Here is a 13,911-nt window from a genome sequence, read left to right on the forward strand (position 1 = left end):
ACCCCAAAACAACCTTATTGGAGAAGGATATGGGTATTGAACCATTTTTACAGAATAGGAAAATGAATTTCATGGAGGTTAAATTCCATGCTCAAGGTCACCCAGCTGGTAAATGGCAGTATCAAACAGTCAAACTCAGTTCCCTCCAACTCCAAAACCTTTGTTCTAAAATCAGTGCTTCCTAAACTTGAGCATGCATCAGATCACTTGGGTGGGGCGGGGGGGAGCGCTTGTTAAAATATAGACTGCTGGACCTCATCCCAAGGTCTTGATCAGGTAGGTTTTTAGTGAGTCCCAACAACTTGCATCGTTAATAAGTGTCCAGGTGATACCATCTCTGCTGGTCCTGGAAGCACATTCTGAGAATCACAGGGGTAAATCAATGCAAATATATTTTCAATCAAAAAAGGCTACAGCAGAGCTTCAGAGTTTAGGGCATTAAAGTAGTGACAGAAATGCCGTCAGAATTCGAGAAATGCCGTCAATCCTCAGCCCTCAGCCAGTCACAAGACATGAACACATGGTCCCTCTAGATGCAGCTGTCTCCAACCTTCTTGGCACAAAGGGCCAGTTTCATGGAAGACAATTTTTCCACGGACTGGGGTGGAAGGGGCATGGTTTCAGGAAGATTCAAGTGCATTATATTTATTGTGCGCTTTATTTCTATTATTATTACATCAGCTCCACCCCAAATCATCAGGCATTAGATCTGGGTGGTTGGGGACCCCTGCAGAAGGATCGCAGGGAGAATGAAAACAAGCCACCTGAAGGCTGGGCAGGAGAGGAGGCATCGCAGGGTATGGGGACGGAAGAAGGACGACGTCTAAGGGTAAATGAAAAGTGGCAACAGACAGAGTCAGAGAAGGGAGGAAAGCAGCCGAGGAAGGCCCAGGGGATCAGAGGGGCCTCTGGGGGCCCTGGGCTGTCAGGTAGCATAATCAGCTCCCTCCCCCGCGAGGCATACACGTCAGTACCTCTGGTCAGGGTTTGGCTTCCCCTTCTTTCTCATGTTATTTGCTGTGGTTTCGCTGAAGTGTAACCGGCCCAGAGTTACTTTGGTGACCTGGTCGGCCAGCAGGTTAATTCTAAAGCAAACAGCAAACATACCAAGAGACTGTAAGAGAACATAGTTCTTGATCATATCTGATTCATTCTTAGATTCTGAGGTATGTTTAGTACCCTATTCTTATCACACTGTGGAGGACACTGATTTTTAATATAGTACCCACAGCCTGGTCAGGAATGGCTGCCAGGGAGTTACTCTTTGTTTAGTCACTAAGTCATGTCCAACTCTTTGAAACCCCATGGACTGCAGCACACCAGACTTCTCTGTCCTTCACAATCTCCTGGAGTTTGCTCAAATTCACATCCATTGAGTCAGAGATGCCCTCCAACCATCTCATCCTCTGTTATCCACTTCTCCTCCTGCCCTCAATCTTTCCCAGCATCAGGGTCTTTTCCAATGAGTCAGCTCTTCACATAAGGTGGCCAAAGTATTGGAGTTTCAGCTTCAGCATCAATCCTTCCAATGCATATTCAGAGTTGATGTCCTTTAGGATGGACTGGTTTGATTTCCTTACAGTCCAAGGGACTCTCAAGAGTCTTCTCCAGCACCACAGTTCAAAAGCATTATTTATTCGGTGTTCAGCCTTCTTTATGGTCCAGCTCTCACATCCATACATAGCTACTGGAAAAACCACAGCTTTAACTATATGGACCTTGGTCAGCAAAGTGATGTCTCTGCTGTTTTATACACTGTCTAGGTTTGTCATAGCTTTTCCTCCAAGGAGAAAGTTCTTTTAATTTCATTGAATGGTTAGAAATGCTCATTCAGCAGCAGTTCAAGTTCAGAGTACCTGACTCAGAATGGCTTATGCTCCTACACTGGGGCTCTTTGATCTCGACAACAGGAGAGAAGCCCTGTCACCTGTATCACTGTTGCTACAGTGCTCTCCTCCTGACAGAAGCAATTCCTCTAGGTTCCTGGTGAACTCCTTCGCATCTCCTTTGCATATTTGCCCCCTCCTGACCTGGCTGTGGGAAGCTGCCTGCTCCTAAGGTAGACCACACACAGCCTTCCAGCAAGGAAAAACCAGAGGTACCAGGCAAGTTCAGAGCTGTCTGTACACGCTCGAGCTTCAGGCTGAGCTCGTACCTGGTCTGTCCAGGTTCTAGCACCATCTTCTTCCCCAAGTAGGACTGACTCAGGGTCAAATCATCCCTAACCAGTCAGTCAAAAAGCAAGTTTCATTCATTTTATATGGCATGGTCTACCATATTGTTTTGGATGATCCCAGTCCTGTGGCTTTCTTTTTTTGAAATATTATTTTCATTTATTTATTTCTTGGGCTGCACAGGATCTTAGTAGTGACATGTGGACCTAGTTTCCTGACCAGAAATTGAACCCAGGACTCCTGCTTTGGGAGCACAGGGTCTTAGCCACTGGACCACTGGGGAAGTTCCCTGCATTCTTCCTATTTTAGGGCTCATTAACCAATCTAATAGCATTGCTTTAAGAAACAAGATAAATGAATTGTAAGCACAGCATGGATCCAGAACCTTAAAATCAATTCAATCAGTAGCATGCTGATTTAAATGAAAAATTAAAAGAAAGATCTAATTATAATCTGTCTCAAGGAACCAAAGTTGTTAGCAAGGTTGTCAGTAATAAATATTCTGTAAATAATGATGACCTAAAAGATAGGGCTTTTTTATATACATATTTTTTGCAATTATTTCAATATATCTTACCTACTTTTGTTGATAAGCATGTGTTCATAATACTAACACATTATTAATAATTTAGTTTGTATCATGGAATTCTTTTAAAATAAAATAAATTTGGCAATAGATTTTCTTCCCAAAATATGTTCACAAGAGAATTCAGAAAAGAAGTTCTTACTTAACAGGATTGAAAATCTTTTTGCTTCTGTCTGCTTGGGACTGTTCAATAGCAATTATTTGATTGGTGGCTTCTACCTATGTAGAATAACAAAAAGTAATTACTTCATAATTAATTTCTTTATTAATTAAAATATTCATTAGTAAATAATTTTCAATTACTTAAAAAATTTCCCAAGGCATTATGTTAAGCACTTGGCAAGAGGCACAAGTCACTGAAAGAAGGACCCTGACCTTAAAGCAGCGTGCTGTTGGTGAGAAAAGAAACAAATACCTGAAGAGCTACACAAAGAAAACACAAGACAAGAGAGAACTTCAGGTAAACAGGGAGTATGGAGCGGACTATGGATCTTCCCCACCCAGGGAGTGAACCAGGGTCTCCTGCGTTGCAGGTGGATTCTTTACCAACTGAGCTATCAGGAAATCCCCCAAACACAAGAGCAAGGCAGCTCCGCAGATACACACACTCACTCACTCATTCATTTCATACATACTTGTTGAGCACCTGCTTTGAACCAGGCATTGCCTTAGGCGATAGAGGTGAGAAGACAAAACTAACAGAAAACTCAGCCCTTTCAGAGCTTATGAATAAGAAATAACAATAAACAGTAAAAATAAATAAAACATAGGAAATGACATTTATTCAGCTAGTTGCTACAAAGTCTTCTTGTTGTTAGTGAAAAGTAGCAAGTGTCTGCTGGTATCTGCCCTACGACTTGTAGGTATTTGTATCGTCACTATCTTTCCGGAAAGCAATTACGCAACCAACATCAAGAGTTTTAATACTGATTATATGCTCAATGTGCAATGCCTATTCTGGAATTTATTCTCATACAAAAATGAATATGCCTGGATGTTCACTGCAATAAACAATAAAAAATTTACAATAATACAGGAACTAATATGGTATCTTGATATAATGGAAAACCATATCATCTTTGTAAACAATATTTTATAGTCTTTAATGATATTATATAATGCCATTTCCACAACATAATATTATCTATATGAGATTAATTTTAATTTTAATAACAGAAAAAATAAGGAAAAATTAAGTTATTAAATTGTGGATCCCAAGTATGAACAAATTTTATCTCTTCTTTCATACTTTTCTATTATATTCCATAATATCCACAATGGACTCATATTACTTCCAAAAATATATGTTTTATTATTGTGTGCTTGCTGTTTACTTTATTTTGGTTTGATTTGCATTGGTTTTATTTAAGAGCTTGGTCTGGAGCAAGAGCAGCTGATGTGTTTAGTGGTGAAGCGCCACTTTGGGCGACTTGGTGCCTGAGCCCAGGTTAGTGATCAGAAAAAAATATATGCAGATATTGGATATTCCTCACCCTAAGGAGCTGGATCTGAGGTAATAATGCAATAAATACTTGTTGACCACTCAGAAGTCATCCTACCTACATTCTAATCCCAGTTCTATTATTTACTATTTCGGATGAATGGTGTGACTTTCCTGGGCCTCAGTTTCCCCTCTGTTAACTGGCAAAGAGGGAGTATTGACTAGATTAGTGGTTTCTTGGCTTTTTTAAGTTACAGACTTCTTTGAGAATTTGGTGAAAACTATGAACCAACTGCATATGGAAACACACCAGCCTCAAAAAGAATAAACTAATTACACTCAGCAAAAGAAGTCCAAGATTTATACACTAAAAACTTTAAAGCTGTAGTTTGAAGTGATGTTCTGCCAGATTCTGAATTGGCAGCTTCTATTTCCTATGTCTTGAAGTATTTATTCTTAGACCCCATCCACCATGCTGTGAGGAAGCACAAGCTGTCCCACAGAGAGGTATACATAGAGAAGAGCCCAAGAGCCCTCTTTGAGCTCTTGGCTGATGGCCAGTACAGACTAAACAGACACTCAAGTGAGCCATCTTGGAAACTGAATCCAGCTAATGACTCCTAAGTAGAGCCAAGCCCTGACCAAGCGGCAGATTTTTGATCCAAACCAAGGAGTGTTATTATTTTCAGTTGCTAAGTTTTGGGATAGATGGTTATGTAGCAATCACCTACATAAGTGTTGCTGGAACACTTACTAAATGTTGGTTAAATGAGATGAAACTAAAAGACTTACCTTAACCCCAAAAGCTTTCAAGTAAAACATTTCTATTGGCTTTAGACCCATTTGGGTTTTGACAAATTTTGGACTTCCCCAAACTTGAATATGGATGGTGATCTGAAAATGGTTCTTCTTTTGGCAAACAAAAGCTTCATCTGCTGGCGAAAAATTAAATCCTTTGTCTGTGACAACTCGATAGCCTACATCAGGTCTATGAAAAATGGAAGCAAGAAACTGGTCTTACAAATATTTTCTACACATTTTCTTTCATGAACAATATTAATTATACAAACATCTTGGGAAAGTACACTTTGGAAAGTATCTTTTGCTATATCTGTAAAATGTGAAAGTGTTAGTCACTCAGTTGTGTCTGACTGTTTGCAATCTCATGGACTGTAGTTCACCAGGCTCTTCTGTCCATGGAATTCTCCAGGGAAGAATACTAGAATGGGTTGCCACTCCCTTCTCCAGGGGATCGAACCCCAGTCTCCCTCATTGCAGGCAGACTCTTTACCAACTGAGCCACCAGGAAAGCCCTCTTGCTATATTTAATCAATCAATTTTGTTAATTTTCACCAAGGAAATGAAAATGGTATTTCAGAACACAGCTGGCTATCTCACAGCTTTTTTTCTTCATGAGAAAGAAGTACAGTTCTTACCAAATGGAATCATTGTCTCCCTAGCCTGCCTTTTCGCTTTGTGTTTCCTAGATTTCTAATTTGACTCCAATATACAATAGAAAGACGTTGGTTAGAAGTGGAGAAGTTACTATATTACTCAGACATATCAAATATCTGGGATAGAATTCATTTTTTTCCTTCTTAAAAAAAATCTCTCATTTCATCAGCATCACCACACTCAAATAGTCCCTCAGATGAATGACTACTCAGCTTCCTGGTAGTCATATGAAAAAAGAAGCAGACTGGTCAGAACTACCAGGAATAGCTTTCAACCAGATTAACCAGAGCCAGTCAAACTACTGATTGAAAACATGTTTTCACTAAAGTATGGTCATTTCCTTTTTATCCTTCTGATCTGATCATAGCACTGAATACCTACTATATTGTTTACTTCTGCAGAAAATAAAAATAATAGGATGACGGTGGAGTAGCTAATCAGACTCTTGCTTTATTTGTTTTATCAAATCATTTTCAAGAACTTTACATATACGTACATGTTAACTTGCTGCAGTAGTGTCCAACTCTTTGCAACTCTATGGACTGTAGCTCGCCAGGTTTCTCTGTCTGAGGAATTCCCCAGGCAAGAATACTGGAGTGGGTTGCCATGCCCTCTACCAGGGGATCTTCCCAACCCAGGGATCAAATCCACATCTCTTATGTCCCACAGGTGGGTTCTTTACCACTAGCACCACCTGGGAAGTCCTTGTGTATTATTTGCTTGATTAAATACTTTTTAATGTTAATAAAAATAAAACCTATTAAACATGCAACATTATCAAGTAGAAAAGAGAACATAAAAGTTGAAAATTTTGGTAATTTTTTTCTGTGTGTGTTGTAGATATGAAACATAATTTTTAATGCATCAGTTTTCCTAAATGTTCCTCAGGAAAAAAGCTCCTTCCTAGAACTGTTAACACACAGAGAGGGCAGTACTTCCTGCTTTGCTAGCTCTCTGCTATGTGGATCTTTGCTTCCTGGGATCTCAGTTTGGATGGCTGCCATTTAATGAACAACACAGACTTTCTAAATTTTTTTCTAATTTCAGTGACATAAATATGAATGGGTCTCTTGGGAAAAGAGTATTCATGTTCTTGGCAAGCTAAGCACCTCACCGGTGGATCACGTCACTAGGTCACTGATTACCCTCAAAGTCTTCTCAGGTTGGCACAGTGGTAAAGAATCTGCCTGCCAATGCAGGAGACATGTGTTCTATCCCTGGGTTGGGAGGATCCCCTGGAGGACGAAGTGGCAACTCACTCCAGTATTCTTGCCCGGAAAACTCCATGGACAGAGGAGCCTGGGGGGCTCATGGCATCACAGAGAGTCAGATAGGCCTGAGTGACTGAACAGGAGCACAAACTGATCAAAGGCGCCACAATCACATTGCCCTCCAGCAGCAATGGGAAAATCCACTGAATGAAGGGTTTGATAAAAAGCAGGTATTTTAAGGCATCTGGGACTTTATATTGACTCAGGTTTCTGTAATTTGCTTGTCAAAAGGCTAGATGGGTTGAATTGTATAGATTTTACTACAGAGGGTAGTAAGAACAGTTTTGATTAAGGAAAAAAAAAAAACAAAGGAAATATTTTTGTGTGTGATCTTCTATGTTTCACTGTCAAAAACTCTGAAGAAAAAACGTAAGATCTGCAGCTCAGATATGAACCTTAGCCTGAAATTCAAAGACAGCTATAAGCAGACACTATGCTACTGCTGCTGCTAAGTCGCTTCAGTCGTGTCCGACTCTGTGCGACCCCACAGACGGCAGCCCACCAGGCTCCCCCGTCCCTGGGATTCTCCAGGCAAGAACACTGGAGTGGGTTGCCATTTCCTTCTCCAATGCATGAAAGTGAAAAGTGAAAGTGAACTCGCTCAGTCACGTCTTAGCGACCCCATGGACTGCAATCTACCAGGCTCCTCCGTCCATGGGATTTTCCAGGCAAGAGTACTGGAGTGGGATGCCATTGCCTTCTCCAAAGCAGACACTATATCAACCCATAAAAATTGTACAGTTGAAGAGTATTCAGAATCTTAAAAAAAATGTCTGATTATAAAAACTATTCTATTTACCTAAGAGTATCGATTCTGCTTTTGATATCAAAAGTTAATTATAAAATCAACTAAACTGGCTTTTTTAAAGGTCTTTTAACACAAGTTGTAAATATAATTCAAAAAAAGTAATAAAATTTTAATCCTCCAACTTTATAACTTTCAGATTATTTAGAAAAATTACACTTTTATAGCAAGTTAGATCTACTAGTCTAACTAAGCAGAGGCAAGTGATTTTCTGTCTCATTGATGTGAGTAGTGAATTCAAGACCTCCCGAGTTCTAATCCAGGTGAATATTGCCTATCTTTTTTGCTTAAGAAAAGTGAATTATGGCTAAGCATTCAAAATAAACCTGCGCTCGATGGACATGAGTTTGAGTGAACTCCGGGAGTTGGTGATGGACAGGGAGGCCTGGCGTGCTGTGATTCATGGGGTCGCAGAGTCGGACACGATTGAGTGACTGAACTGAACTGAACTGAACTACATCTTTGAGTTGATACTATTCATGTATCTTTTTTTTTCCAGATCACTGAAACATAGATTGACTGCTCAGATAAACTTAAAATAACCTACTCAAGTAAGAAAAGAGATAATAGTTACCTTGAAAACTTGATCAACTCAGATACATTACAGACTAGGAAGCATTACAGGTTTCGATTAAAATACTGTGCTTATGTGTGACAGTTTCATACCTGGGTACTCATAGGTAAGATATTATATGGAACAACTCCCCCAAAACCATTAAATGAAGTCTGACTCAAAACCAGGACCTTTGGATCTTTCTTTTCTTTTTCTATTGCACATAGCAGCAAAGATACAAGTTGCGACATTTCAGTGATACAACTAGAAACTTGCTTCTTTTTGTCTCCTGTTAAGGGAGGCCTGGCGTGCTGTGATTCATGGGGTCGCAAAGAGTCAGACATGACTGAGCGACTGAACTGAACTGAACTGAAACACATTGAGTCCCAAAGTCTAACTCCTCAGATTTTAAGGAAAAGATTTCTTCCTTCTAGTTCATCCAACATAAAATTCCAAGTGATAAGTTTTTTTTTTTTTTTTAAACCTGGAAAGTCTGCCTTCTGCTTTATTTATTTATTTTTCTGGGTGATTTTATTTTTTTAATTCATTTATTTTAATTGGAGGCTAATTACATTATTGTATTGGTTTTGCCATACATTGATAGGAATCCGCCCCGGGTGTACATGTGTTCCCCATCTTGAACCCCCCTCCCACCTCCCTCCCCATCCCATCCCTCTGGGTCATCCCAGTGCACCAGCCCCGAGCATCCTGTATCATGCATCGAACCTGGACTGGCGATTCGTTTCACATATGATAATATATATGTTTCAATGCCATTCTCCCAAATCATCCCACCCTCGCCCTCTCCCACAGAGTCCAAAAGACTGTTCTATACACCTGTGTCTCTTTTGCTGTCTTGTATACAGGGTTCGAAGAAGGCAATGGCAAGCCACTCCAGTACTATTGCCTAGAAAATCCCATGGATGGAGGAGCCTGGTAGGCTGCAGTCCGTGGGGTCGCTAAGGGTCGGACACGACTGAGCGATTTCACTTTCACACTTTGGAGAAGGAAATGGCAACCCACTCCAGTGTTCTTGCCTGGAGAATCCCAGGGATGGGGAAGCCTGCTGGGCTTCCGTCTATGGGGTCACACAGTGTCGGACACGACTGAAGTGACTTAGCAGCAGCAGCAGCAGCAGCATACAAGTTTATCATTACCATCTTTCTAAATTCCATATATATATGTTAGTATACTGTATTGGTGTTTTTCTTTCTGGCTTACTTCACTCTGTATAATAGGCTCCAGTTTCATTCACCTCATTAATAGGTTTTGCTCTTAAAAAACTATTGGGATTAACATATATACACTACTGATACGATGTATGAAATAGATAACTAATGAAAACGTACTGTACAGCACAGGGAACTCTAGCCAATGCTCTGTGGTGACCTAAATGGGAAGGAAATCCAAAGAGGGGATATATGTATAAGAATATCTGGTCTACTTTGCTGTACGATTGAAACTATAAGCAACTATACTCCAATAAAAATATAAAAAATTATTTAGAGTTTGAAAAATACCTTGAAGACCCTCAAGTTTGTAGCCCAGCATTTCTCATTTCATATTATATTAATTGAAAATCATATTCTTTACCCATTAACACACTTCAGTGTTTCAAGAAGGCATTTACAATCAGTGAAAATTCTAGAAGAGCTGGGTAAGTAAATTATATCCTAAAAAATAAAGAGAAGGCTTAAAAGATCTTTAAGAGCAATAGTGCATAAGTCTACATTTATTTCTTGAAACTATAATGTCATAAGAATAGGATGAAAATTTTCTAGTTTAAGAATATTTTATATGGTTTGATTTCAGTCTTTTAATATAAAGCCACCCTCAACTATGATCACTACAGGCTATATTGACAATAAACTGACAGTATTGAATTGCAACATTGATGCTGGGGGAGCTAAAATTTTAATATGCCCCCAAAAATAATTCTATGAAATTTTTAATTGACTATAGGATTAAATATTAGTGATTTGGGAAATCTCCATTTTCCAGCTTTTAGTTTAAACTGGGCATTTGATCTCAAAAAGACTCCCTCTTCCTCCATCATTTAGTGGGTAAATTATGAGTTAGTATTACAAATCTGGATTCTTGAAGACCAAAACTCATGTCCCAACTGTTTATTGTTAAAATGCAAAACATAAGGAGTAAGACACACTTTCTCACTGACAAATTCCATTTGATCAGGTAGCATCAAAGCCCAAATACTTGGATTTAGTCCTGAGAGTTAGCCCTGCCTTGCTCCCCAGCCAACCATAGGGTTAGCCCTGCCTTGCTCCCCAGCCAACCATAGGGGTTCCTAAGGCCACTTACAGTTTTTCAAATTGACTGTTTAATAAGCTATGCCAAGGAACACTTCGGTACGGCTGCCACTTCAAAGCAGGAGAGGGCTGGTCCGCAAGCAGCATGTTCTGTCTCTCACTGTCGAGGTCTTGCCCTTCGATGCTGTGACTTCTACCTGTCACTGCAAAGACATTGGTATGTTAGGTCTTCCCTCAGAGGCTGTTTTTCCTAGACTCACAAAAGACAGCTGCATGGAGCAAATGCATAGTCCACGTATGAGGCAGAGTGACCCTGTGGGGAATGACAAGTGTTGGGAAGCAGAGGGCATGTGGCTAGGTTTGTTTCCTCATCTGTAAATTGAGCAGCTTGGGTCAGTGATTCTAAGGTGCCAAGGTGAGCACTTGCTAGAATTGTTGCCTTCAGTATCTATCTACTCTTACTTCCGATATGGCATCTCTTCATTCCCAGTCTGTCTGGTTCTAGTGAATTCCATTCCCAGCCCAAAGAGATGCAGTTTGAATGAAGTCCATTCCCAGCCTGAAGATGGTAGGGAACCCAGGCTTAATCAATAGAACTACAGCGTTCACTATTTGCATCAGTAATTGTACATAATGGCCTAATTCAATCCAAGAAACATGTGTCTCTGTGCTTTAGGGGAGACGAGTTCAAAGATGCTGACTCTTTTCCATGAGGTTTGAATCTACGACACGTCCCCCAAAACTGCTGGCACCATTTAGGGACAAGAGAGAAAAGCCTGTCTGGAAATGAACCGGCATAGCAGAAGGTAGAGTTGAGAATGAACACACCCAATCCCAACGGCATAGTTTGAGTTCTGGCATCCAGTACCAAATCTTGGGTTACAGGAGCCAATAAAGCCCCTCGTTTTGACTTTTTGTTTGGTTGCTGCATCAGGCAGTTTGAGGGTTCTTTTTTAAATTGGTTTTTTCCTATGCTTTTTTGGTTTTGCTCTTACAACCAATACATTCTAATTTGTTACAGGTCCCTTGTGACACCAAGATTCTGTGGTCTAGCTTTAAGTTATTTATTCACGTAGTGTCTTACTTCCTTCAACTGCAAAACAGAAATTAAAACTGTTGTCCTGCCCGTCTTGCAACAACACACAAGCAGAATATCATAACACAAGTGAAAGCACTTTTAGAAGCTAATATTAAAACCAAGATAAATAAGCAGAGAATACTTTGTTAGAAGTTAGTATTAACTATATGAAACTGCTTCTTTTGTATATCATAAATGGTCCAATAACAGCAATTTTGCATGTGCAAGCTTCTAGTTTTGCATAATCCTTGCAAGTTGTTTGTGTAATTTGAGTATGCCTCCAAAACTTATGATTCAAACACAGAACAATTTTATGTAAATCTTATTAAGATGTTTACTGTTTCCCTTTTCTGTGAGCTCCCTACCATCACTCATGCCTCATACCAGGAGTGAAAGGGAAATAGTGTGTGTACATAAAAACTGGTGATGGCTATAAGCAACAAGTCAGGATATAACACCACCTGCTATACAACATGCACTTAGCCCGCTCACTGTTCTTTCTTTATACTTTTATTGACGACTTCTTAGATAAATAGCAGAGCTACTTCAATTTTCTTTGTGTCCCAAATGACTCAGAAACTGTGTTTTTCATGAGATATCACTATTACATGTCACCTAAGCAGAACAACTATTTTTTGAGTTTTGTATACAACCATTTCGGAAAAGGATTTTGTCAAAATCCTGAAAAACTTTTTTCCAGCTAAGAATACATAAGATCAGCAATCCTCGGAGTTCTTCACGTCCTCACTCCTCCAAAAGTTATCTGTCTTAAACTTTTCAAAACAAACAAACAAACCTTCCATGGTTCTCCTATTCATCCCAAGTTCAAAGAAAGGGAGAAACTAGTTCCTCCATCTTTCCTTTCTCCCTCCTGCAGTGGAGAGAGGACAAAGGAAGTTCAAGAGCTTGGAGTTTGGAACCATATGGAACTGGGTTTGAATCACAACTCTACATTTACTGGCCAATTAGGAAATGGTTTAACATCGCTAGGCTTCAGTTCCTTCACCTGAAAGATGTGAGTAACAATACGATGCCTCCCAGAACTGTTGAAGGAATTCAGTGAGTCATGTGTGTAAGTGTTTACCACAGAGTCTGCCTCCAGTGAGAGTCTAGACAATGGTGCTTTTGGTTAGTATTAGCAGTGCTGTCATTATCACATGTACTCGTTTCTCTCAGGTGACTCAGTTATTCCTAAGACGCTTAAGCAAATACTTCTTTCTTGGCCTCCATGGTAACTCTGTCTGATGTGAAATCATGTTGTGGGCCTGAGTGAACACCTAACTCAGACCCTTTCCTACTCAAGTATGGCAGTATGGTGGCAGGCAAAGCAGTCAAAGGTAAGCTCTACTCCTCTAGGAGCTGATAGGGAAGGTAGGCAGGGGCCAGGGGGTTCTTTTCTACTAGTGCCACCCAGGAAGTCCTTATTGAAGTATAATATTCATGAAAAAGAGTGCACAGATCATTAGTGAACAATTTGATACTTTTTAATAAGAGTTATACTGGGTAACTACCTCTAGATCAAGAAATAGGATACTTTCAGCACTCTAGAAGACACATTCATGCTCTCTTCTGGTTACTACTTTCTCTTGCTCAAGAATAATCACTATTCTGATCCAATACCATAGAGAAGTTTATAGAAATTACGTAATATCATATATACTCATGTATTGGCTTCTTTTAACCAACAATGCTTATGAGATCATTCATCATTGTTGCAAATGATAGAAGTTCATTCGTTTTTCTTGCTGTATAGTATTCCATTTGTGGTTATTATAATTAACGTTAGTGAGCATATGTATATACTTCTGTTCCGTGTATTCCTAGAAGGGGAATCACTGGACCATTGGATATGTTTCAGTAGATGTAGCCAAAGAGATTTATAAAGTGATTACAAGGTAAGGATTCTTAATCCCATTTAACAAATGTGGAAATTGGGGTTCAAAGACCTGAAACACTTGTTCAGTGTCACAACTGTTACCTGGAACAGATGGATTCAAAATTTCTCTTCATGCTGTACTGAGGAAGTCTTGAGAAATGTAACAGAAGAAGAGAAGCAGAAGTGTGAAGGCAGCAAAGTCTCAACTTTTGGGAGAAAACTCACAGCTTGCATCTGAACGTCTTTCAAAATATTTTCGTTTCCTTTACTTTTTTTTTTTTTTTTTTGCTGGGCTGCATGTGGGATCTTAGTTTCCCAGTCAAACCTGTGCCCCCTAGAGTAGAAGTGCAGTCTCAATCACTGGACCACCAGGGAAGTCCCTATATTACATTTTTAAAACTCTTG

General features: G+C 39.7%; 1 protein-coding gene across 1 annotated transcript in view; it reads right to left on the minus strand.

Moving 5' to 3' along the window:
* The window catches only part of MYRFL (myelin regulatory factor like), a 123,829-nt gene that overhangs the window by 61,777 nt on the left and 48,141 nt on the right, over window positions 1–13,911 (minus strand). Inside the window, exons 6-9 of the mRNA XM_055394799.2 lie at window positions 10,605–10,755; window positions 4,994–5,189; window positions 2,903–2,979; window positions 975–1,085 (exon numbers count right to left, since the gene is read on the minus strand). Coding sequence (XP_055250774.2) covers window positions 975–1,085; window positions 2,903–2,979; window positions 4,994–5,189; window positions 10,605–10,755 — 535 coding nt within the window. The remainder of the gene's footprint in view (window positions 1–974; window positions 1,086–2,902; window positions 2,980–4,993; window positions 5,190–10,604; window positions 10,756–13,911) is intronic.

Source organism: Moschus berezovskii, chromosome 6 (genome assembly GCF_049115385.1).
Source record: "Moschus berezovskii isolate FMDL1 chromosome 6, NW_MosBer_1.0, whole genome shotgun sequence".
Lineage (NCBI taxonomy): Eukaryota > Metazoa > Chordata > Mammalia > Artiodactyla > Moschidae > Moschus > Moschus berezovskii.